Genomic DNA, 25,083 nt, shown 5'->3' on the forward strand with positions numbered 1-25,083 from the left:
GAGGTGAAACCCACCTGAGGCTGAACACGCAGCTGCAGTGGGAAGGAACGGGCTGGAGGCTGAGCTGAAAACCATGTGTTGACTTGAAAAAAACTGAAAACAGCTGATGTTGATCAGGAGGAGGAAGGCTGCTAATTCAGAGCGTGCTGCTGCTCCACGTTGGGTGCAGCCAGAAGCAATCTGCTGGAGAGCGGCAGCGGCTGCTTGGTGTGCCAGCGGTGGGTGGGGTGGGCGTGCAGGGAGAACGCCCCCTTGGCATGCTGTGCAGGGGAGGGAGCTGGGGAAGGGAATGGCTTTGCCTTGCCTGCTCCACTTTAAATACCTTTGCACAGATCTCTGCCCACTGCACTGAGTCAGAAGGCTTCACCTGCTGTAGTGGAGGGGCCTCCCTGTGTGGGCATTGCTGCCTTTGCAACATGGACTCTCAGCACTGCAAAATGAATGGTGACGCTTTCCAGGTAAGTAATGGGGTCTGTGACTGCTTTTTGCAGAGTTGAGGGGTGTCCTGCCTCGCTCCTGCACTCCTATGCTTGTCCTTCCCTCTCTGAGAGGCAGTGTGACCCCAGAGGAGAAGAATCCAGGTGGCCTGTCCTGATGCTTTGCAGTACCTGAGCAAATTTGGCAGCTCTGTATTTGTCTGCTGTTAATTGTGCTCACAAAAACGCAGTGAGAATACAAACAAACATTGCAGCAGTATCCTTGTGTACATGGCAAAAAGACAAAGAATCAGAAAAGACCAGAAGCTAATTGGAGGTCTTAAATATGTGTGATGAAAAAAAGCTGTCTTCTTTGGTTAAAGGAAAACAGATGAAATTATGTGCTCTTCTGGTGTAACTTTTTGTTAAATTTGGGGCTATCTTGTCTTCTTTTTTAATGTTTACTGACTGACTGACTTTGAACTCTTTGCTTTGGGAAATACAGGAAGGACCTGAAGTTCATGCCTTTTCAATACAGGCACTGATGTTACTGCAGGGGCAAGTGATGTAACCTGAGGCCAGCATGGTTAATTATTAGGACAAAATTCTGCATTTATCTTTCCTATGCAATGCTGCTGAAGCCAGAGACAAGCTGCATCAGATGTGCAAAAAAGGGCTTCTATTTCTTATAAGAGCAGAGATGCCAAGGAAGCCTCTATTCCTACTTCTTTGTGTGCTGAGGCTGAACTCTCACAGTATTTCTCTAGAGTCTCACCTTGCTGCTTATCCAAGTTGTGTAATTGCTTGGTTCCAATGATGAGTGCCATGATGAGCATTTAAATGCCTTAACAAATTTGACTTGGAAACTTATTCCATTTTCACAAGTAACTTGGAAATATTTTAATCTGAAATATTTTCCCTTCCTCCCCTTCCCCCCCCCCCCCCCCCATTTTGCATATCTAGTAAATTTGAACTTTACAGCAGTGAGGTGAAAGTTTTATATCCCTGAAATTGCAAGAAAAACTTTCTCTGGCTCTACCACTGCTGGAATTCACTCTGAAGGGCTTCAGCTAAATGTCTCATTGACCCCCAATGCTGCCACTGTCAGAATGGCAATACCAATCTCTGTGCAATGTGGCTAACTAAAAATGCATGTTTGTGATTGTCTGTCCAGGGATGGTTGTTCATGCTCTTCAACTGGTTCTCATGTTATTTCCTAGAAAAAAAAACAGAGCTGGAAGAAAATTAGAGCCAAATTTATGCACATTATAAATCACATATACATATCACAGAGACAATATTGCAACACAATAAAATTGTTTCTTTGAGTCTGAATCATAATCACAATAGTAACAAAACTGTAGGACTACCCCAAAGCTGCAATTCCTCCATGTATGTTGAGGGACAAGTAGTTAAAGTCCAAAATGAGAATGGAAAAACTGAACAGTTAAAGCTATGCATAAGTACTACAAAAATCTCAGCAATAATGTGAGGGCCTCTGTTTTGGCTGCTATCACCTCCAGTGCAGTGTTGAGGTTTATTATCTACAGTGTGTATTGATGCAGGCTCCATATACCCTGATAAGAACTGGGTACCAGGAAAACAATCATTTTAGTCTTCTCTCCCTTTGCAATTAAAGGTGTCACCTCTGTGACAGGCTCAGGCATGAGCTGATCCTTGTTAAAAGACCTTCCAGGGAGCTGAGTGCAAATGCAGATGTGCAAGAAGTTAGGCAAGTATGAGGCTGCTTAGAGCATCAGTGCCTCCTCCCTACTGCAATATAAATCAACTTACAAGAGTGGGAAAATTACTGAGGACACATTGAAAGCACCTGATCTTAAATCAAAGCTAGTGACCAATGAGTTTGGAAAGGTTTTTTTAAGAATTTTTTGTCTAATCTCGTTGTACAAAGAGATAAATTATTATCATCAGGATTGCCTTGCAGAACTTCAACTTTGCATTATATCCCCTACAAGTATGCAAATTATGAATTCTTTATTTGTCACACACATTCAAGTCAATCTGTCATATAAGTTGGTTCTCACAGCATGACTTGGCAAGAATATTTTAAATATATAACTGATGTCTTTTAGAGCAGTTTAATTGCAGACAGTGAAAACCAGAAGTTTTCACTGTCTGCAACGAAACCAGTCTTGATCCATTGGACAGACAATGGAGGAGCCAGTTCTGTCCTTGAGATCAGTTTTGGCTGTGGTGGGTGAGAAGAGAAGGAAAATGCAATGCATGGGCACTATTTGAGATGACAGTTTTGGTCACACTACCATAAAATTTCAGTACTACAGACATTTGTTTTGGCTTTTGCCAGACTCCTGTCATTGTTTTCCCCTGTGGTTGCTGGAGGTGTAAATGGGTTTCATTAGCCAGCTGACACATCACTTCCAGCTGCTGTTCCTCTTGGTGCTCCCCATGTAGGAGCTGGGCTGGCTCCTGGCTGCCTGGGGACCCAGGAGACACAGAGATGCTGCAGGAAGTGTCACAGCTGAACAGGCGGCAATCTTCCTTCTGGTGCAGCACTTCTCCTGCAGTTTGCACTAGAGGTCCCTCATAAAGCTGGAAGATGTTTGGAAAACCTTTGCAGGCTCTGGAAACAAAGCCAGATAGAAAAATGTGTGGCCAGTCTGTTAGCAACAACCTTGGAGGCAGCCTTGGAGATGGCTTGGAGAATCAGCAATTATTTACTTTACAAAAGAAGGCAGCTCCTCACAGCTCTGCCTCAGGAAATGTAGGCCCACCAAGAGCTTCGTGGCTTCAGGGCAGCTGGCTTTGATTGCTAATTTGTCTTCTACAAAAGCTATCTTTGCTGAGGACAATATTTGGGAACTGGAACTCTTTTTACTCTGATTTATATGTTCAATTGAGCAATAACCATAATAAGAGCAAGCTCTGCCCAAAAAGACAGATCTTTATAAAGAATATTTGAATGGGTACCTTGAATCAAGCTTTAGCCCAGCTCTTTAGCCCTCTGTGTTGCAGATGTGTGGTGTGACCTTTGAAATAACAACCACAGACAATTTGTCCAAGTCCAGTAAATGTTAAAAAAAATGAAATAAACATGCAAATAAGACATTAATGTGGTCTCCAAAAGTTTGTGATGGTTGTACATGAAATTTACTCTGATATCAGAAAAATTGAGTGATTGAAATGTCAGCAGGCATTTACCTGCCATGCCAAGTACCCAGCTTCCAAGACCTGCCTCCACTCCAGGGCTCAGTTTCCTCTTTCAGAAGTGGTGAAATAGCTTTTCCCTTCTTAACAGGGCTTTTGTGGAAAGAAGCACATGTAGAGACATGCAAAGACATTCTAGTCATGAGAACTGTGAAAATAATGAAAATAAACATTTTGAGAGTACGGAAAATTGCCTTTTGGAATTTGCAGAGCAGAAAATCAATGAGAGAAAGGGAACAAACGTAAAAGAAAACACATCTTGTTCTGAGTCTTTACTCATTATGGGATTTAGGGAAGATCTAAAAGTTTGCTCCAACATTTTTCTTTTTTATTTTTCTTTTATTTGATTGATGTTGATATTTTCTTTCAAAATCACCTTCCATATCCTTCCTGTGGATACCACCTCTCTCCTGGGGATACCTGGAAGGTACAAGCAGAACTGAAGGGAAACACAGACCATGGTCTGCATCTCTGCACAGAGCTCATCCACATTTCTCTGCTTAACCCTGAGTGCTGAGGAAAAGGAAGCCTGAGGGAAAGACTTTGCTGGACTGGAGCTGAAACCAAAGTGCAGAAATGTTTCCAGTCATCCCTGAGGGGTGAGGTTTGGTATTAGGTTTATTTTCATGTCCTTTTTGACTAGCTTGCTCTCATAAGGGTTCTAGTTTGAGAGAAGGGATTTGTGTCTGTGCCATCAGAAATCAGAGCAGCCCCAGAGCTGTTTTATACCTTTGCATCACTGGTGCTGTGCAAAAGGGACATGGAGAAAGGCAAAACTGACTCCTAGGGTGAATTGTAGTAATTTTTGTTGTGTATTTTTTCTTTCCTTTCAGGAATCTAGCTACATTGAAGACTCCCCCAGTAAAAATGGTGTGATTTCTTTGATTTTCTCTCTGAAAGAAGAAGTCGGGGCATTAGCTAAAGTCCTGCGCACGTTTGAGGTAAATATTTTCCTTCAGGTCTTTACAATTTTGTATTGCAGCCACACTTTCTCAGGGTCTTGGAGGTTGTGTTTGTGATTGTATTTCATTGCTATTGCAGGGGAAAGCAGCCTCTGTTTCTTTTCTGGGCTTAAAATCCCTTTAAGTCTTGGGGCCGAAGTAGCTTAAAAATTAAAGTAGTAAATTAAAACCGCTACCCCACATGAGGGTGGGATAAATGCATTTTTTCCACTTAAAGGGGAAATATTTAATCATAACTGCTTAGTAAAAGGTAAGAGTGACTTGGGCTGTGACCTAAGATTGACTTATAACCAAATAATTTGCCTTACAACTTGTAAGGCAAATATAATTTGCATGTGAGCCATGTGACTCACAATGCACATTGCATGAGGTGTTTCTGCTGGGGGCAGCTTTTAGCTCTTGCCCACCCAAAAAATCTGATATAAAAGATTTTACCATCTCACACCTGCAGTACTTCTACAGAGTGGGTAGAGGGTGCCTACAGAACAGCATAAAAATGACAGCACTTCTTTTTCACCCCAAAGGGACTCAGTAACTTAGGCTGAGTGATTTGGAAAATTTTTGGGGAAACAAGGAGCCATTTACCTTTCAGGACATTGTGTGCTTATTTATTCTTGCAGAAATATTTCCCAGATGTCATGAATGTTGTTTGAAAAGCACGAAATCCTTGCGGTTCAGGATGGTTGTGTTGCAACACGCAGCTGTGTACTCTGTGCTCCCAAGCAAATACACTTTTATATTGGTTATGTGGCTTTTTTTTTTCTTTTTTATTAATGTAATAGTTGTGCCTGAAAATAGCAATTTTTTTAGAACACTCTAAGAAGTTGTGGCCTGCATATTTTCCATTTGTAAATTGAATTTACTAGGAAATGAGAGGTTGTGTGTTATGGCTACAAAAGAAAAATAATAATGAGTTTTAGGACATATTTGATTCATTAAGATAAAAGGAAATTCACCAACAGCAGAAGAACAAGTCTAAATCTGTGAATTGACTAGTAAAATCCTGCAAAATGTCTGTATGTCAATGATGTGCGTGTCTGTAAATGAATTAATGAGACTGTTGATATTCTCTTATTAAATGCATTGATGTCTACTAAATAAATCGCTGTCAGCTCTAAAGAAAAGTTTGTAGAGGAGCTAATATAGGAAAGAGAGAAGCAACCATTTCTTGGATATGACTTTTCTTGCCCCAAAGCAGATACCTAAACTAGACCAACAGAGTCACTTTTACCAGTGGCCCTGACTGCAGCTGAGAGGTTGGGACTCAGTTGGTTTTCCACCCAACAGAGCCAATGCTAAATCCTCCAGCACCAAGGCTTGACAAGAGACCTGGCCCTGGTGCTCTTATATCAGTTTCATATCTGGTATTGTACTGGGGGGATGGATGGATGGATGGATGGATGGATGGATGGATGGATGGATGGATGGATGGATGGATGGATGGGAGGGATTTAATGGTACAAGCACAGATCCTCAGGGCTATTGTTAGTGAATTCCTGGGGTAAACCAGAGCAGCCTTTGGGCTGTTGTAACTCCACTCCAAGAACTGCACAGAAGTGTAAGTTTTACACACATGCACAGCTGGGAGAACTTCCCCCCTTTTCCATCCTGGCCATAGCTGTGGTGCCTCAGAGAAACAGACTTTGTGCTCCCTGACATCACAGCCCAGACAGGGAAAGTGGTGATAGGCAGGTGAAGAGTGGAAACAAACAGGAAGAACTTGAGGGAATGTTTTTGTCTTGCTCTTCTTCACTGCCTAACAGCATTAGCTGAGAGCAGCTACTGGAGCTAGCTCAGACTCTCTGTGGGTGGGCTCCCTGGGCAGGGAGACGCCCAGCCTTGTCCCCTGGTTTGTGTCACCAGCTTGCTGCTGGCCTGTGGAAATGTGGTGGGTTGTCTCACAGGGGCCTCACAAGAGGAGATGTGAGGGTGGCTGCTCCAGCTGTCATTGCCTCATGCAGTCGGAAAAGAGAAAACTGACAAAGCCACAAATAGGATCAGGCTGTTTCCAGGAGCAGATGTGGAGCTGCAATTGTTCACCCCATGGAGGAGGTCCACACCTTGTGCAGCTGCTGGTGCTGATGTTTCATGTCTGAACCTTCTGCTCCTTGCTGGGGTGGGGGTGCCCAGGCTGCTGGCACCTCTCTGGGCACTCCTGCATGGGAATGCAGGGAGAGGGCACAGCTCAACCCCCTCCTCCCAGCTCGGGTTTGGGAGTGGATATGGGACAGTGCCTCCAGCACTGGCTTTGAGGATTTTGCCTCTTTTCTAGACAGTCTGTGAAACTAATGTGGAACATGAAAGGGAGAGGAGGAGGATGGTTGAATGAGCTGTAAATATTAAGGACTTTGAAAATTTGCCCTCTCTCCCAGAGAAGCAAGATCCAGGCTGAGTCATAGGGAACTGAGGGGATACCTAAAGAAAGGAGAAATCTTGAGGAGCCATCAGCACGCAGGATGTCTTTCTGTAGAGGAGGTTTCCGTATGGACATGGGAAGGCTCGTGGCACAGAATTATGTCCTCCAACTGAGACCCCAAGTTTAAGACAATTTAAATGTGTTTTTGTGGAAAAAGTAATGTTTGTCCTACTCAAACATCCCTCAGGGTTGCTCATGCAGTTGGCAGAGTACTGCATGCTTAAATTTGGGGGCTTTTTTGCTCAAAAACCCAAACTCTAGTTTTCTGTTCAGGTCCCAGTTGCACACAAGTATGTGCTTACAGTGACAACTCTTGTTTTTTCTATGTAGCTTGAAGGGTTTTTTTCGTGAGGAATCTTCTCAATGAACTCAGCTCTTTTTGTCTGCTGGCTTTAGGTCCAAAATAGACTTGATTATTTCTGCTTTTTTCTTATGTTTGCTCAGCAAGACCCATCTAAACACCTGACCTCAGCAGAGTTCTAAGCTTTTCTGATGGCTGGCTCTTGTCCCTTCTCTCTGGTTTGCAAACCCTTGCCTGACTGCATGAATCCGTTCCTCCTGGACTGGCACAGCATAGAGCCCTGCCACAGCTGGCAGCGCAGCCCCTGCAGCCCCTTCCTCACCTGTCCTGTGGAGAGATGTGTCTGCAGGGCCAGATTCACACTGGGAAGTGTTAGCAGCTCAGTCATGCTCAGCAATAAGCAGATTGCTAAAGCTGAATCCACTTTGCTTCCACACTAGCTGCTCTGTTTGCATGTTGGGGATGTGGCAGACATTCACTTTTTGCTTGTCAAACCCAATTGCTTTGCACTTGAAAAGCCCCTTTGTCACCTCTGCCCTCATTGCAGGCTTGAGGGTGGCTGTGGGGACAGCACAAATCCACCAGCAGGGTCTTTACACCGACTTAATTTTAATGGGATCTGCTGTACACTGAGGTACTCCTTGGTGTAGCCCTGTGCTGTTTATTTGTGCTGTAGAAGATGACAGCTAGGCAGCCAAAACTTGAATAATTACCTTCATCTGAAACAGAACAACACACATGAGTAAAGTATCATGCTTAAAATCAGGAAGACTGAACAGTCATGATGAAATTGTGTTTCTGTTTTGATTCACATAAAAAATGTTCAGGGTATAAGTTGACGCCAAAAAAAAGAGAAATCTTCCAGGTTTTTGCTTTTTCAAAACTGAAAAAGCAAAACTGAGCACTTTGGGTTGACCTAAGTGTTACACTTGGTAGAAATATTTGTTTCTCTGTAGTGATAAAATCTTATTGAAATCGAGGAAGCTTTTTTAGACAACAAAGTTTATTCTGAAAAAAAAAGTGAAGAAAACCCCACATTGTTCTTCCTCAAAGATTGCCTTTTCTGTAGTTAAATTCATCATTAAAAATATCAGAAATAAGAATTTCCATATACAAAAAGGATTGCCTTCAGTTTCAATTGCAGATTCCCCACATTAATTTGTGAATGCACTAATCCTCTCTGAAGTTCTTTTCCTGCTGGATTTACAAGTAGTAGATTGTCAGCTGTTTTAAGAGGCAAACGTTGGAATACATCACAAGTTTGCTCAACCCATTTTGAGAGAGGAGCCTTCTATCTTCTCCTCAATGATGGGACCTTCTCAGACACAGAGCAGGATTCAGTGCGAGGTGCAGCTATCAGTGGGTAGGGATCTAGCTCAAAAGCAAAAAAAGAGAAATTGATTTGCACCAAGCACTCCCGCTCCCAGTGTAAGTTACTGCCCCGTGGGGGTGAGTTACTGTTCCATAGGAGGATGGGATGGGAGTAACAAGCTGTGCTAAATGAGACCTGACACTTTCAGAGCCAGCAGAGGCAACTCTGCTCTGTTTCTGTTTAGGTGCTTCATTTCACACAAAGCCCTAATCTCTGTGTGCCCTGGGAAGGCCCTGGCTCTGAGGTGGATGGGGTTGTTTCCAAATCAGGGGAAGAAAATCACTTTGGCCAGGGGGTGTGCTGGGAGTGTCTGCACTGATAGGTGAGCTGCCTTGCCTCTACCACAAGATTGTTTTTTCATTATGCTGTACATATGCACAGCAGTGATCATTTCATTACACTGCTCCACATCCACATCTGTGGGGATCCCAGTTGTGGGTTTCTTTGCGTCTGGATTGAAGGCATTTGGGATGGTATTTCATGTTAAGACTCAGCTGTTTATTATTTCTTATCAGTAAAACAGTCTCACTACTGTGAGTTGGGCAGCTTTTCTTTCGAAGGCACAAAATTATTCACAATCTCTTGTTACAAGGACTTTTAAGACTAAACTATCCAATGAAGAACTCACAGCTAGATTATTTTCCCTTTTAACCCAATAACTGATCCCACAGAGCTGCAATGCAGACTTTTCTGCCCAATTACAAAATGCCACCCAAACCCATGGAGAAGAAGGAAGAAGAAGCATGAAGAAGAAACCCAGGATGACACCCTGTGCCTTCCATCTTGCTTCCATCCACAACATACCAAAAATCCCAAATGCTAAATTTCTCACCCAGTGATACACCTACACTACTCTCTATAATCTATTTCACACTTTTGTGGATTCCAGTCTATCTTGAAGTGTAGGAAACTTTCTCCATGAATGAGGGTCAAAGTCAGTGCTCCCCTGGGGGTCAGGGCACCCCAGAGCAGACAGAGAAACATTCCCTGTGCCCTGGGTTTCCACACACATCCTTGGTCTTATCCCTCCTCTTCCTGTGTCCACAAGAGCAGGACTTGTGGATCTGATTGATCACCAAGAGTTTAAAAGAGGAGTGCTCTCTTCACAGGTGCTTGTGCAATGCCACACGCTGTCACATTTTTAGTTTTCCTGCTCCAAGTGTTTTGCAGCCAGATTCTGCTGCAAGCCTTGTGCCAAATTTCATGGATGGAAAAGAGTGATGGACACCAGGAGCTGCTCCAGGGCCAGCTGCCCTCTGGCACTCTTTGTTGGCAGGGACCTGCTTTGAGACGCTTTTCCTCCCTTGGACAGTAGAGCGTAATCAGATGGCTGCCTTTGCCTTTGCTTTGGGAATCCATGGCTGAAAGCATTGCTGTAACTTCCTAAGTCCTCTACACTTTCTACACTTCATCTCTCTTCTCTCTTTTTTTTTTTTTTTTTTTTTTTTTTTTTTTTTTTTTTTTGGTAACAGAAAATGCAAGTAAAATCTTTTCTGGGGAGATTTGGAGATTTTACCCAAATTCTCACTTAGTGTTTATTAGTGCCACCATAGTGTTGTTGAAAATTCTTCATCTGGTGACAATGTGGGGTCTCCTGATGAAGCCAAACTTCATTAATGGCAACAGTCATGAAAACAAGCTGCAGCTGGATTTCACAGCTGTACTTAGTTTTAGAAGCATACATAGGAGTATTTAGTAATTAGTGAACAGAAGGATGTGTGATTGTCATGGGAAGTAGTAACCCATAACATTTTCAGAAAGGATCCATCCACACTGAAAGCTTCCCTGTGTAGCTATGAACACAAAACTTTCCTTTTCCAGTGACCAGGCCATTAAACAGAGGGTGGGACTAAATTCTCTTGGTAGTGACCTCAGCAAGACTGCTGGTGTAGTGCAACACCAGTCTGGTTTTCTCCTGCTGGTGTGGGGCAGTATAGGTGGTGCTCAGTTAGGATGGAAAACCTGGGCAAGGGGCTGGAGCTGCTTCACAGACTCTGAGAGGGAGCCAAGGCTGAGATCCAGCACTGAGAGGTAAGACAGGGAGGGACATGGGCAATCTCCTCCCTGCATCCACCATTGCCTCTGTTTTAAATTGATATTTGTGTTTCTACCCCTTCAAACTCTGTTAGAATAATTCTAACCCATTTCAACCTAATTCTTCATCTTTGAGCTCTGAGAATGTGTCTTGAGACTTCCTTCTCTAATAGGCAGAGATAGAGGTACCATTGGCTTGGATATTAAAATAATGAAAGCTGAGTTTTTCCGCCCCTCAGAGTGGGGGTTTTAAGAAATGTTTAAGGAAAAAAAAATACAGCAGGCACATGGTTTTATGACAGGATGTGTTTATAGGGGAGGGACTCAACCTCTCCCCTGGGTCATAAATCTGAAGAGAAGGGGAGAAGTACCAACCTGCTCTCCAAGTTCCTTGCAGCTGCAGTAGATGGTGGCGTGAACTCAGCAAAGACACATCTAATCTCACTCCATGGACTCATCTGGGCTCTAAAATAGGAAAGGCAGAGGAGATCCATGTTAATAGCTAAGATGGGAACCCCTCACAAACACGTGACAGTTGAGATCTTCCAAAGGTGTTAGGTTAGGAGTTAGGTTTCATCAACAAAAAATAGCTCATAAAACTGGAATAACTTTTATTAGCTGACTTGTGAAGGCATACATTGTCAGGATGTCAATCTCTATTAAAAAGCAGAGATTGAAAACTGCTTAAAATGTACAACTAAACAAAAAAAAAAAAAAAAATGCACCCATTCTCCTTTTTCAGGCAACTATCTGTCTCCAGAATTTGGAGCTCTAGAGAAAACATATCTATTGGGAGAACTTCGATGCAATAGCAAGATCTGGCAACATCAAGGATACAAAAAATGAACAATGTGAAACTATGAGGATTAAACACTAGATGGAGTAGTTGGACTAGAATGAAATTGAGATTTATAAAGCAACTCTAGTAACAGAGCCACTGTAAATATTTTGAAATCAAGGGCTTAGTAGCGAGGCACAGCACATGAGAACACGTTCTCCAGGAGTGCCAATTCAGGGAGTTGGATGTATGCTGTTGGATTCTTGCTCTATGAACAGCCACCAGGAGGGTTCTCCCTTCAGTGCTTTTGTTGTGAGGTCCAGAAACCTCAGCAGAAAGAGGTAATAGGCTGGCTCTGGACGTTGCTGAGTGGCAGATACCCCTCAAATAAACAGCAAAGCAGCTTGACACTCTGTGGGAAGGTTCTGCTTCTCTCAGGTGTAAGAAAGGAGGTAACTCTCCCCATGGGCTCCTTCCTCCATCTTCTTTTTTCCCCTCTTTTTCTCACTGTCTTAGGCTGTGATATTTGAGGAGTATTGATACTCCTGCTACCTTAAGTGTGTCTCATGCCCACCCTGCAGCTTATCTCTTAATTCCCAATCCTTGCATAATTCTGTTTATTTTGGGGGCATTGCTGTCTGTCCAACTGCTCACTGAATCTGACTGTAGAGCTGGTACAGCAGAAGAAGTCACCTGATCAAAAAACAGAGAGATGCAGTTTGAGGAGCCTTCAGCCCAGAAAAGAGAAGCTGCTGGGGTGAACCTCTTGTGGCCTTCCAGTTCTCAGAGGGGTCCTGTAAGAAAGAAAAATGGGTATGACGGTGTTCACAGGGGTCTCAGGATGAGGGAAGAGATGAGGATCTGACTCCATGTTTCTGAAGGCTGATTTATTGTTTTATTATATATATTATATTAAAACTATACTAAAAGAATAGAAGAAAGGATTTCATCAGAAGGCTAGCTAAGAATAGAACGGAAAGAATGATAACAAAGGCTTGTGTCTCAGACTCTCTGTCCAAGCCAGCTGGACTGTGATTGGCCATTAATTAGAAACAACCATCATGGGCCAATCACAGATGCACCTGTTACATACAGCAGCAGATAATCATTGTTTACATTTTGTTCCTGAGGCCTCTCAGCTTCTCAGGAGGAAAAATCCTAAGGAAAGGATTTTTCATAAAAGATGTCTGTGACAGATGGGGACAGAGTTTTCTGCAAGGCTGTTTGTGACGGCACACGGGGTGATGGTTTTAAGCTAACAGAGTGCAGATATGTAGATATGCAGATGCCAGAGTAGGCATAAGGAAGAAAGCTTTTAGGATGAGGATGGTGAGACACAGCGAAGGCACAGCAGCTCCCTGTGCCTGCTCTCTGTAAGGAGCTCCCAGTGCCTCACCACAGGGACAGGACAATGGGCAGTCTGTATGGGAAGCAGGGCTTTGGAGGCCTAAAACAAACTGTCCCCAGGGCCAGGGACAGTGCTGGCCATTCTCTCCCTGGGCAGACAGCCCTGTGAGGACGGCATCTCTTGAGAGCAGCAGTTGGTGAATGAGCTTTTGACCTTTTCAACTTATTGTATTGGTATCTAGCCAAACAATTTGAGTTCATCTGTAGTGTGCAATGCTCAGGAAACAGAGCAGTGACATATATGTTTCCTACCAAGGAATAAACTGCCTTTTGTGGAGGAATAAATCAGGCCTTTGCTGCTGATGGCCAGATGCCCTCCTGCACTATGCAAGCACTGAGAGGAGCAAAGAAAATCCTAAAGAGGCTCAGAAAGAGGGATTTACAGTTAAAAAATCTTCCATTTTTCTTCCTTTAGGTCAAAAGTAGATCCTAGCAGCATTATTTTGTGGATGCAATCCTGACCCCAGTGTAGCAGGGGGTTTGACATTGACACCAGCAGGGCCAGCACTTCACCCCATGTCGTTTGGAGTCTTTTTCAGCTTAAAAGACAAAAGCCAAAAGTTTCTCCAGGGATGCTGATCACCATGTGACAGCCCCTCAGACTCTTCTGAGAGTCATGGTTCTATGATTCTGTGATCCTCAGGCCCAGATTTCCTCCAGGGATTTGTATATTCCTCCCAGGGGATAGAAGCCCAGACCTGGCCATGGCATGCTGTGTCTGCAGCAGCAATGTGAGCCTGACAAGATGGTCAGGGGGCAGAATCAATGTCCATGGAAACCCGTTTAAAAGATTTTCTCAAAAAACAAACAAACAAACAAAAAAAAACCATAAAAAAACCACAACAAAGCAGTATTTTCATATTCAAGTTATAGTGCTCAATAAAACATTTGGGTTCAGTTAATAGGGGTAGATGTTCGTGGACTTTTCTTTTGGGTTTTCTGGGGTTTTTTTCCCCAAACATTTTTGGTTTTCCTGGACTTTTTGTTTGCTTTTTGTTGGAAAAATAGGATTTCTAGCTGTCTGTTGCTTACAGATCAACGTGGCAGCATGTCTGAGGTCAGGTTCCAATGGCTATAGTCATCAATGCTACAGCTGCCAGTGATCTCTTTCTTCAGAGCTAGGAGACACTGCTGATGGTCAGCAAAGATATTTGGTGAGACAGAACTTGATTTTCTGTGCTAAAGAAAATAATCCTTCTCTGTGAGGGTGACTAGACTTGGGAGCAGTTGCCCAGAGAAATTGAGGAGTCTCCAAACCTGACCGGACATAGCCCTGGGCAATGCTTAGGCAACCTGAGCAGATCATTGTACTTGCTGATCTCCAGAAGCCCCATTCAGCCTCACCACCTCTGTGATCCTGTGATTTAAAACATCCATCTTTTTATTTGCACAAACCTGGGCTGCCTTTTTTAGTGCAGATCCATGCTTCCCTTTGGATCTTTTCCCAACAGCTGCTGACAGCCCTGGTGGCTTTGCAGGTGACTGAGCAGAGGTTTGGCAGAAGCTGATCTCACAGGGTGCCCAGCTGCCTGCTCATCCAGTCTTCTCTCAGGATGCTCATCAGGACAGCATTCAGTTTCCCATGAGAGGGCACTCCACAGGTGGAATGCCTTCTTCCTGTGTTGGTGCTGGGGAAATGTCTCTGTCAACACAGACCAGCTCTCATTATGTGCTTGAGGGACTGCAGTTGCCATTTGCAATAAAAAACCTGTTTACAGCCTGTATCCTGTGATGGTGTTCACAGGGGTTCTTGGATGAGGGAAGAGATGAGGATCTGACTCCATGTTTCAGAAGGCTTGATTTATTATTTTATGATATATTTTACATTAAAACTATACTAAAAGAATAGAAGAAAGGATTTCATCAGAAGGCTAGCTAAGAATAGAAAAAGAAAGAATGATAACAAAGGTTTGTGGCTCGGGCTCTCTGTCTAAGCCAACTGGGCTGTGATTGGCCATTAATGAGAAACATCCAACATGGGCCAATCACAGATGCACCTTTTGCATTCCACAGCAGCAGATAATCAATGTTTACATGTTGTTCCTGAGGCATCTCAGCTTCTCAGGAGGAAAAATCCTAAGGAAAGGATTTTTCATGAAAAGATGCCTGTGACAGTATCCTGCTTCCACCTTTCTCTAAGCCTTCAGCTGTGCCCAGTCCTCATGCTGGAGCTCTGTACAAGGGTGAATCCCACATATTTCTCATTCTTCCTTTCTACTTCTCTCTCTGTTGTGAAAGTCCTCAAGTCCAGTGGCTGCTTTTGAGTTATTTGGATGGTGCAGTATGGTTTGTTGAGTGACACATGTATTTATCCAGTCTTTATGTCATATTCCTTCCCCCAAAAACCTGCAGGACCAAAATTTCTCTTTCTCACAGGAAAAGGGAATAAACTTGACCCACATTGAGTCCCGACCTTCCCGCCTCAACAAAGATGAGTATGAATTCTTCATTAACTTGGAAGGCAAGAATGTCCCAGCACTGGACAAGATCATCAAGTCCTTGAGAACTGACATTGGAGCAACAGTCCATGAGCTCTCACGAACAAAGAAGAAGGACACTGGTAAGGATAGGCTGAAAAGGTTAACACTGACATGGACTATTTATGTCACATACTGAAATTACTTATTTTTCCTGTCTCTATTTTTCCTGTACTGTTAACTTTTTCATTTGGGATTTTTTGTAGTGTAAATTTTTGCCATGATTCTAAGTCTCCTGTGAAACTAGGGAGGCTCTGCCACCCACTTTGGTGGGAACAGGACTAACTCTCCCTTACTGTAAGAAATCCCAGGGAATTGCAGTTCTGCCTTTGGAGGGAAATAAGGAAAGATTTTTTTGAGTTGCTCCTGCTCCTAATTCTCAGAGATTTTCTGGAGTTGAGGCTGCTTGGTGCAGTGGTGGCTGCCTAGCAGATAGTCTGAGACAGACTTAAATGCCTCCTCAGATAACAGATGTGATTTTAATAGGATTTCAGACTTTAAATACTTTAGGCCTGGATCTTCCTCTTCCTTCCTAGGAACAACATGAAAGGACATTAATACCTTCTTGAGATCAGTACTGGTAATCCTTTTACCATTTCCTTTGTGTCCTACCCATGACATTACATTTGAAGATGAAAAAGGAGAAGGCAGATTCTCTTTGGAGTCAGTTTTCCCCATTCATAGACAAAGGGACAAAAGGTTGATTAGGTGATTTATGATCATGTCAGATCGAAGAGGTTCACTTTTGGGGCTTTTTTTATTTCCAGAAGAAAGCTACAGGACCTACCAGGGCTTAACATTCATTTTTCTAGTTAGTATGAAGAAGGTAATAAAGAAGTTTATGAAATAATAAAGTGGTCTATAAACAACTTATAGACAGAGTGTATAGCGTATGCCAGAGTCAGACAGAGATACAGCTCTAAATATCATCCAGGAAAGACTTGCATGTGAAATTCTGACCTCACAGAAGTCAAAACTCCTGTGGTCAGCTGTAGGATTAGGATTTCACTGCATGTTACTGTGCTGATCAAAGGAGTTTTTTAGCTAGATTATCCTGTCAGCTTCAAAAAGGGATTTGATCCTCTTCTGTCTGAGAGGATAACTTGTGTTTGTTAGTTTCAGCAATTCAGAAATATTATAAAATGGGAACTATTTATTGCCAGGGAGACAGAGGAAGATTGATATTTCTTCTTGCCCTTTCTCATTTTTTTTTCAATTTCAACTCCTCTCATGAGCAATAAGGATCCAGTCAAACTGAAATCCTCCAAGGGCCATATTTTGAAAGGTCAAACGAGCCCTGCTTAGGGGATGAACTGTGGGTGGCAAATCCTGGGCAGAGAGAGATGGGAACAGCCCGAGCTGTAGGAAGTGTGGTGAGATGCTGTCCTTTATCAGGGATGGCATTAACAAATAACAGGCCTTGTGGTGCCTTTTGGGCCAGCTTGTCTTTCAAATGAATCCTCCTGGCAAATCTGGTCACAGTCCACAGATGTGCCTGTGTGAAATCTTATTCCCAAATCACAGAACAAGGGCGCTGTGCCTCCAGGGAGCACAGTCTCAGACAGATGGTTTATGGGGATGTTGCCACACTTGTCTCAGTGGGCAGGTAAAGGCTGGGAAGGTTTTCTTGCAGAGGCAATCTGGGATCCCATGGGACTGATTCTTTTGCTGCAGCCTAGGATGCTGTCATTTCTTCCCTGCAAAGGATTCATTTTGCTCCTGCTCATGATTTGAGAAAGAAAAAACATAGTTTTCCGTTTCCTCTGGAAAGAGCACAGTCCCTTTTTTGGGGCACTGCTTTGTTGGCACTCAGAGGAAATTTCTGTATTCTGTCCCTTCTGTATATTAACATATAAATATATGTACGTTTAACATACATATATTATATGTATGTTAAACATGGTGTGTATGTGATTTATTGGGCAAGGGATAAGTGAATGGCCCCTTTCCCCTTTCCTTTCCTTTCCTTTCCTTTCCTTTCCTTTCCTTTCCTTTCCTTTCCTTTCCTTTCCTTTCCTTTCCTTTCCTTTCCTTTCCTTTCCTTTCCTTTCCTTTCCTTTCCTTTCCTTTCCTTTCCTTTCCTTTCCTTTCCTTTCCTTTCCTTTCCTTTCCTTTCCTTTCCTTTCCTTTCCTTTCCTTTCCTTTCCTTTCCTTTCCTTTCCTTTCCTTTCCTTTCCTTTCCTTTCCTTTCCTTTCCTTTCCTTTCCTTTCCTTTCCTTTCCTTTCCTTTCCTTTCCCTTCCTTGTCACTTTAACTGCTTTTAGTATCTTTTCTTAATGCAACATTTAATTGACACATTCCAATAGTTACAAATATCAGATTTGGATCAGCAGTGTAATTTTAGGTGAGAGCAGGCCAGCAAAGTGCTCTAAATCCAAATGTAGCTTTGGAGCTTCAGATGAGAAGGGCTGGCAGCTGCTGAGCCAAAAGCTCTTTGTGTATGTGGAAAGATTTGTTGTAAAAACACAGTGCATCTCCTAGTGGCTCTTTTTGGGAACAAGATGGTAGCTGCAGTCCACTTGGAGCCCATGAATAAAAATAATTAAATATTATTCTGTTGCAGCATTAGGGAAATGCAGACAATTTATTGCATTTCTGAAACAAGCTGGGAGCTGAGGATCTGTAGGGCCCTTGTTTGCCAGACCCTGAGGCTAGCCAGAGCATTTGAGAGTGTTTAAAAAAAGGCTAAACCTGGGCCTTGAACTGCTATAAATTGCATAGACCTGTCTTTGACCCTCCTCACAATGGTCCAAGTGGAGGATTCTGCAGAAGTCCTGCTCTGCTGCCTCTCATTTAAATGGCTCATTAGCATTCTGCTCAGCGTTTGACCCCACAGTAATTTGGTCACCACTTGGGTGTCCAGCACCATCCCATATAAATGCTGCTGTTTCACTTACAGACAAATCAATATTTATTGCTGATCAGCCCATGTTGGCTCCTCAGACCTTGACAGAGGCCCAGTGTTGCAGGAGCTGGCCCTGGCAGTTCATTAATGGCTGTGCAGACAGACAGACAGAGAGTCTGGCTGCAGGAGGATGCTGCAAACAAAACACGGGATAGATTCAGCCAGGGGCTAATTTGATTTCATCTTTTGAATAGTTTCTGGGAGGGCTGGGGACAACGTCCTGGCACATCACATTTAGGCAGAAGACCCACCAGTCCCCTTTTTTCACCCTGGCCCTTGATGTGAGGGCTGTATGGACTTGGTGCAGTGTTTGCCCCAGAACTGTGCTCAGAGTCTTTGATTCTTATTTCCATGAGAGCTGAGAAAGCTCAGCACTTTCCAGGACCCAACCTAACAACTTGGGCTGGTGCAAGCAGCACTAAGTCTCCTTGGGATTTCCCTTCCACAGCCTGCCATGTCCATCCAGCTCTGCAAGCTCAGAGCTGCTCTCATTTATCCCCTGCTGGTGTTTGGGTAGGCAGGATCAGGACTTGGTGCCAGGAAGATAAGTTGCTTCTCCTATTAAGGGAAAAATCAAATCACCCATCTCCACACCCAGGACTGACACCACATCAGCCTGGAGTCAGTTTTTCCTCGAGTCTTTAATGAGGTCTGCACCAAGTACTAATGTAATCTTGAGAATAAGATATTTAATGAAAGTAATGAAAATCAGCAATGTTTCAAACCTGGCCCAGTGAGACCTTTTTGATTCAGGACAGCAAAGCCCTACAGACATCTCTGCCAAAATCCAGTGCAGACTTCAGTCCCCACCAATTTTTCTACACAGCTTGGACCTTCCAGGTCATGGTGCATCCCTGAGAAGGGTGGTTTTCTCTCTAATACAGAGGAATCCTTTGCTGTGGGGCTGCCAGACAGCCTTTTTTCCTCAGTGCCTGACATAAAACCTTTACCAGTGTGCCTCACCCCAGGCTGGTAGTGGGGAGTGCGAAGCACAAAACAGTGAAGCAATTCCCCACCATCACACAAGGGTCAGTGATACAGCTAGGAGACAAGCCCAGGTGGAAAATGGGCAGGACATAGTGTAAGTAGTGACTATTCTCTATAAATCAAACACACCTTTTTCTACTCTCCCCAGTGACTAGTTTAAGTGAAGGGGTTTGGGGTGCAGGAAACTTTCTGGCAGCGAGGGGAGAGAGCGTTTCTGGAGCAAATAGGATAACCAGCGATGCATCCAGCAGCGCAGAAACCCATCTGGGGACCTTCCCGGGTCTGCTGCTGCCATCTAGTGACTCGCTCAGGTCTGGATTTCAGGGCAAGGGAAGCGAGAGCATCCTGGAGAAGGGCGGACCAAATCCCCCTTCTGCCGGGCAGGGAAGGGTCCCTGCATCCCGGGGTGCTCAAGCAAACAAATGTGCAGGCTGCCAGCACGGAGCCAGGCTGGATGGGACAGGATCTGTGGTGTGGGCTCTCTCTCTCTGCCTGGGGCCCCAAATCGAGCCCTGTAAAGCTGCTGCTGCTCCAGCACCTCTGTGCAGGTGCCTCGCAGGAACCCAGTGTGCTACAAGTGCCCTCCGTGCTGTGAGGCTCGGCACAAAGCTGAATAGTCCTGGAGACAGAGATCTCTTATCCTGCAGGTGGTCCACGAGGTCTGGGATGAGCCCCATCACCAGGGCACTGCAGGGAACTCATTCAGCAGCTGCTGGCCCAGGATCAGGTTCACTTGGCAGAGCCCCCAAAATAAGATGGGGAGGTATGGCCCAGCAGCAGAGCTCCCAGCTGAGCAGAGAGCCACAGAGGGGAATCAGCTGTTTGCCAAGCACTGGCTGGGCAAGCAACACCCATTGTCCACCAGAAAGTGTCTCGAGGAATTGTAAACATTTTACTGATAGAGGCTGCCCCTGCTCAGTCCCCTGTATTGAATTGCCATGGAGAAGCTTGACTTACCCTTTTTATCTCAACACATCACATCTGGAAATCCCTGTGATTCTTCATTGTCTTGCACCTTATATCCTGTAATGAGAGGGTCACAAGTGCATTACACTCTGTGTGCTCACCATGGTCCCTTCTCACATGGCTGTGCCTGGGAGACAGTGGGTATAGCACATGAGTTACAAGTCAATAGAGAACCAGACCAAGAAAGTTAATCAAGTAAATGCAATGTTGTGTAATGACTGCAGTGATACAGTGCTAGTCTGAGGTATTAGGATGCCATTTGTCGCTTTGTTTCAGAATCCTAGCACAAGTGGTGCCACCAAGTAGAGTGTTTCAGACAGTCCAAAAATTCTTTATCCTTGTTGTGGAGTTTCTTGTGGTTTCTTTGAAGGGGATGATTTTCACTTATTGTGAATTTTTTTTGCATTTTGATAAGCCAAGACACCAGAAGTAATATACAGAAAATCATGAACATTACAAGCCAGCTCTGCACCAAGATTCAGAAGCTCTTGATGTATTCTCCCAACAGTGTGAAACAATCACAAATTCAAGACAACTTGCTTGGTTTGTTCTTGTTTTGATTATGGGCAAGAGGACTGAAAGAACTTAGCCCCTTGCCTATGTTTCTTTATATATGTGATGAAAAGATGAAAATATCAGAAGGAGGCCAAAAATCAAGTAACAAAGGATACCAGTCTCTATTTCTTTTCTCTTTTGCAGTACCGTGGTTCCCAAGAAGTATCCAGGAGCTGGACAGGTTTGCCAACCAGATCCTAAGCTATGGAGCAGAATTGGATGCTGATCATCCTGTAAGAATTTTTTTAGCAATTTCTCTAGTTAATGGCACTGATGTTTCTCTCATTTAAGTTTGCTCTTTTTTAATACAGATCTAGTAGACTAAATTTCACATGGTGCAGGACAAGAAGACTATCACATTTCTAGGGTTATAATCAGCCCAATCCCTCATTATGGAGTAAATCAAACCAAAGGTTGCTATAATTGAGGAAATGCCATGAGATCTTAAAAGTTGTAGTGGTTTTCAGAGCACAAGGCCACCACAAGGACACATCTAATCTTCCCAGGAGGCTCTGATGTAGTGATTCCAGGCTCACTTTGTGTATCACTAACAAGGAAAAGAAGCAACATGGCATAGCACAGAGAAAGAAAGACTTTTTTGATTCTTGATTACATACACATGATTTAGCTCAGTGTATTGTTACGTGGATACTAAATCTGACATGGTACTTTTAAGGTGAGACATGACAAAAGAAAAGTGTTCTTGGTTCAAAAAGTTCATGGTTTAAATGGTAGCATCAGAAAGTTTTGTTCATTGACTTAGCTGATAAAAAAAAATGTTTTGTGGTTTTTCAGTTTTGTTCAGATACAAGAATATTTTCTGCCTCTATTCCCTCTCCAAGCAAACAACAACTTACTTTCATTTGTCAAAACACACTGAGTTCCATGCAGTGCACCAGAAATTGCTGCTATTAGTTTAATTGAGATAGGGTGATTATAAATAAATTACATGCAGTGCACCAAAAATTGCTGCTATTAGTTTAATTGAGATGGGGTGATTAGTCATTCACTACCTATTGCTTAATTCAAGACGTGTTATGTACCATGCACAATGATTCATGATGTTCACTGTGGCCATATGAGAGGCAGGATGAAAGGGGGTACACTGAGCCAATGGCCCCCTTGTGTGTCATGTGGGAATAGACCAGGATTGTATTTGAAAAAAGAACCAAGAAAACAAAAAAAGAAAAGAAAAATATATAAAAAGAAATGAAGTGTCTTTCCTCCAGTTCCTAGAATTAGTTAGTGAGCACTTGTGCCTTAAAAAAAGCAAGCCAGCTGCTGGGGTAAATAGATGACAGTCCATAGAGTGCAGAAAAAGATAAATTAAAGGAGCCTGTGTTTTTAGTAAAGTGATGCATGGAATTTAATCACAATGACCTCCATGACAGGTTAAACGTGGACAGTGCGTTTTTTTGGCCATTGGCTGTCCCTTTTTTATTCACACTTGTGAATTTACACTCTGCTTCAGCTGCCTCCAGTACTTGGCTGTGTTTTGTGGCCCCCCCTCAGTTGTGCCATTGACCACTAGGAGATGCATTTATGGATCTCTGGATCACTGCATTTATGCTGCAGTGCCCAGGGAGCTGTTCCTGTTTGTCCTGCAGAAAGGCATCCTAGCTTGGAAGGGAGGATGTTTCTGCACTCCAGGTGGTGAAGGCACTCCTGCTCCTGAGGATCTTTTAGTCCAAACAGCAGGCACACTGGGGTGGGAGAAGGGTTATCCTAGATGAAGATTTAGAGGTTTTATTTCTTATCCTTGGTTTTATTGCTAATTAGCTGCAAAGGTCAAGCTCCCAGCCACAAGGTCTATTAGACATTCTTTGTAGTCATTAATTGCTTTCAAATGGTTGAATTTGTACTACAAATAGGGGGTTTTGGCCTGCTAAGTGGCTACTGATCCTCCAGCAGTTTGAAAATAAGCACTTTTAAGTGTGGTTCACGCTGAAAATCTGCCTAAAAGGTCCGATTGAGTTGATGAATGTGTTTCTAATATGTTTTGATTCTGGTTCTCTAGAGCAGCTCAGCTGTGCCAGGCACAGCAACAAGCTTTAAGGGAAACCAGAAGGGCATGGTTATCCAAGTACTGATAATTCTGGGCTGCTCTTGCCAGGGGCACCTTGTTGTTGCTGTAAAGGAACGTTTCCCTATCTTATAGGAAGTGGAAATGAGAAAAAGAAAGGATTTATTGGGGCAGGGGTGGTGAGAGACTGTTGCTGCTCAGGGAGGCAGCCCAGGAAGGAGCACTGCCCTGGCTGAGTGGAGCCTGGCAGAACAGAGGCAGCTTTCCCACCTGTAGCCATGATATTTTCTGAAAAATCCTTTCCTTAAGATTTTTCCTCCTGAGAAGCTGAGATGCCTCAGGAACAAAATGTAAACAGTTATTATCTGCTGCTGTGGAATGCAACAGGTGCATCTGTGATTGGTCTCGTGTGGTTGTTTCTAATTAATGGCCAATCACAGTGACCTGGCTCGGACCCTGTGTCCGAGACACAAGCTTTTGTTATAATTCTTCCTTTTATATTCTTAACTAGCCTTCTGATGAAGTCCTTTCTTCTATTCTTTTAGTATAGTTTTGATATAATATATATCATAAAATAATAAATCAGCCTTCTGAAACGTGAAGTCAGATCTTTGTCTATTCCCTCATCCCAAGGCCCCTGTGAACACCGTCACACCCACTGACCTTGCTGCCCTTCTGGGATGCACCAGCCATGCCTGTGGGTGCTCACTGATGGGAAGGCTCTTCACCTTCTGCCTTTACTGACCATTTTGCATGGACTGAGCATCAGTGTTTCTCTGCAGGGGTTCAAAGATCCCGTGTACCGGGCCCGGAGGAAGGAGTTCGCGGATATCGCCTACAACTACAGACAGTGAGTACCCACGGCATGGGACAGACCAAGCCCTCATCTCCTGCCCTCTCCTAGGCTGCTCACCCTGCTGCCTACCCCTGCTTTTCCACAAGCATCCTCCTGCTGTTGTCTTTTCTCTGCCATGTGTTTAAATCTTCCTGTTCACGCATTTATCCCCAAATCGCAGCCAAACAAAGGTAAATTGTTCCAGGCACACGTTTAGAAGAGACATCATCTCCCTTCTCTCCCCACAACACCCCTCTTTCCCAGCTTTGTTGTCTAATTGAGCAGCAGACTGTTGCTGCTACAAAGGCCTGAGCATTGAATAAATCTGGTATTCCCCATTAAACCAGGGCTGGGGGAGGAGTGCCTATCATTAACATTAAAGCAGGATCTGCATACACTATTAAAATAATGAATAACATATGGTTCTGATGCTAATCCAGCGTCTGTTACCCTACTTTTATCATGTCTAATCCAGCTGCAATCAGCAATTTAGGCTTTCATTTCCCAAGAAAAATAAATTAATAGAGATGATAAATTCAGTTAGAGCTTATTTGATTGCTTTCAATGATCAGATCTGGAGGAGAAAAAATTCTGTTTCCAGAGACACTCGTGTGTGTAGATCAGTACTACTGGGCTTGATTCTTCCTGGGACTGGTAAAAACTGTGTTTGCAAAGTAAAATTAACATATATTGTAAATTTTGGGCTACAATTTGCAATTAATATCTTTGCAAGGTAGCCCTTGAGCCAAAGAGCTAATAATGTAATCACAAAAGGAGAGACAAAATTGGATTGGTTTATGGAAAGTACAAAATGTCAGGTGGCAAAAATGTCAGAAATCCAGTTTATAGCCAGAAAATTTGGATAAAATTTTTGTGTCTAGATGTGAACAGATCTAATGTCCATTCCTAGATATCCCACAGAAGATAGAGGAGAGGCACAACCAAAGTTATCAGGCTTCACTGAAAAGGAAAGGGTTCTTAAGTTGTGAAGGTGCTACACAGCTGCCACAGTGAGATGGGCCAGTGGTTGCTTGCCTTGTAGTCTTCCTAACATTAATTTAATCCTCTTCTCTATCCCTTCTTTTGCATCTGTTCTGTCCTCTTTCTTTGTGCTGTTTGCCCCTACTTTACCTTTGCTTTTTTGCCTCCTCTCATGATAGATTAATCCACTGTTTTTTGTTGAATGCCCAATTTCCCTGATTTCTCTTTGCTTTTAGCTTCCCTCCTTCCTCTGCCTTACTTTGCTTCTGACCCCATTGATCCCTATAATTTTTTTAATTGAAATTTGAAAGGTTTTAAAGTCATAGCTTCCCCCAGGTAGTCCTGGAAGGTGGTTGAGGATTAGTTAGCAGTGCTATAGGAACAAAAATCACCCGGCAATCCTCATAATTCAGCATGATGTTTAAAGCTCCACAGATCAAGGAGAGCTGATACAGAGAGACAGAAGGTGATGGTTCTCCAGA

At 43.5% G+C, this 25,083-nt stretch overlaps 1 protein-coding gene across 1 annotated transcript in view; it reads left to right on the plus strand.

Annotated features, from left to right (window-relative positions):
- The first annotated feature begins 348 nt into the window (after positions 1–348).
- Positions 349–25,083, plus strand: part of PAH (phenylalanine hydroxylase) — a 34,573-nt gene continuing 9,838 nt past the window's right edge. Inside the window, exons 1-5 of the mRNA XM_058022512.1 lie at positions 349–458; positions 4,436–4,543; positions 15,249–15,432; positions 20,907–20,995; positions 23,568–23,635. Of these exons, the coding sequence (XP_057878495.1) occupies positions 417–458; positions 4,436–4,543; positions 15,249–15,432; positions 20,907–20,995; positions 23,568–23,635 (491 nt within the window). The 5' untranslated portion in view covers positions 349–416. The remainder of the gene's footprint in view (positions 459–4,435; positions 4,544–15,248; positions 15,433–20,906; positions 20,996–23,567; positions 23,636–25,083) is intronic.

The sequence above is a fragment of the Melospiza georgiana genome, chromosome 4 (assembly GCF_028018845.1).
Source record: "Melospiza georgiana isolate bMelGeo1 chromosome 4, bMelGeo1.pri, whole genome shotgun sequence".
In the NCBI taxonomy this organism is placed as follows: Eukaryota; Metazoa; Chordata; class Aves; order Passeriformes; family Passerellidae; genus Melospiza; species Melospiza georgiana.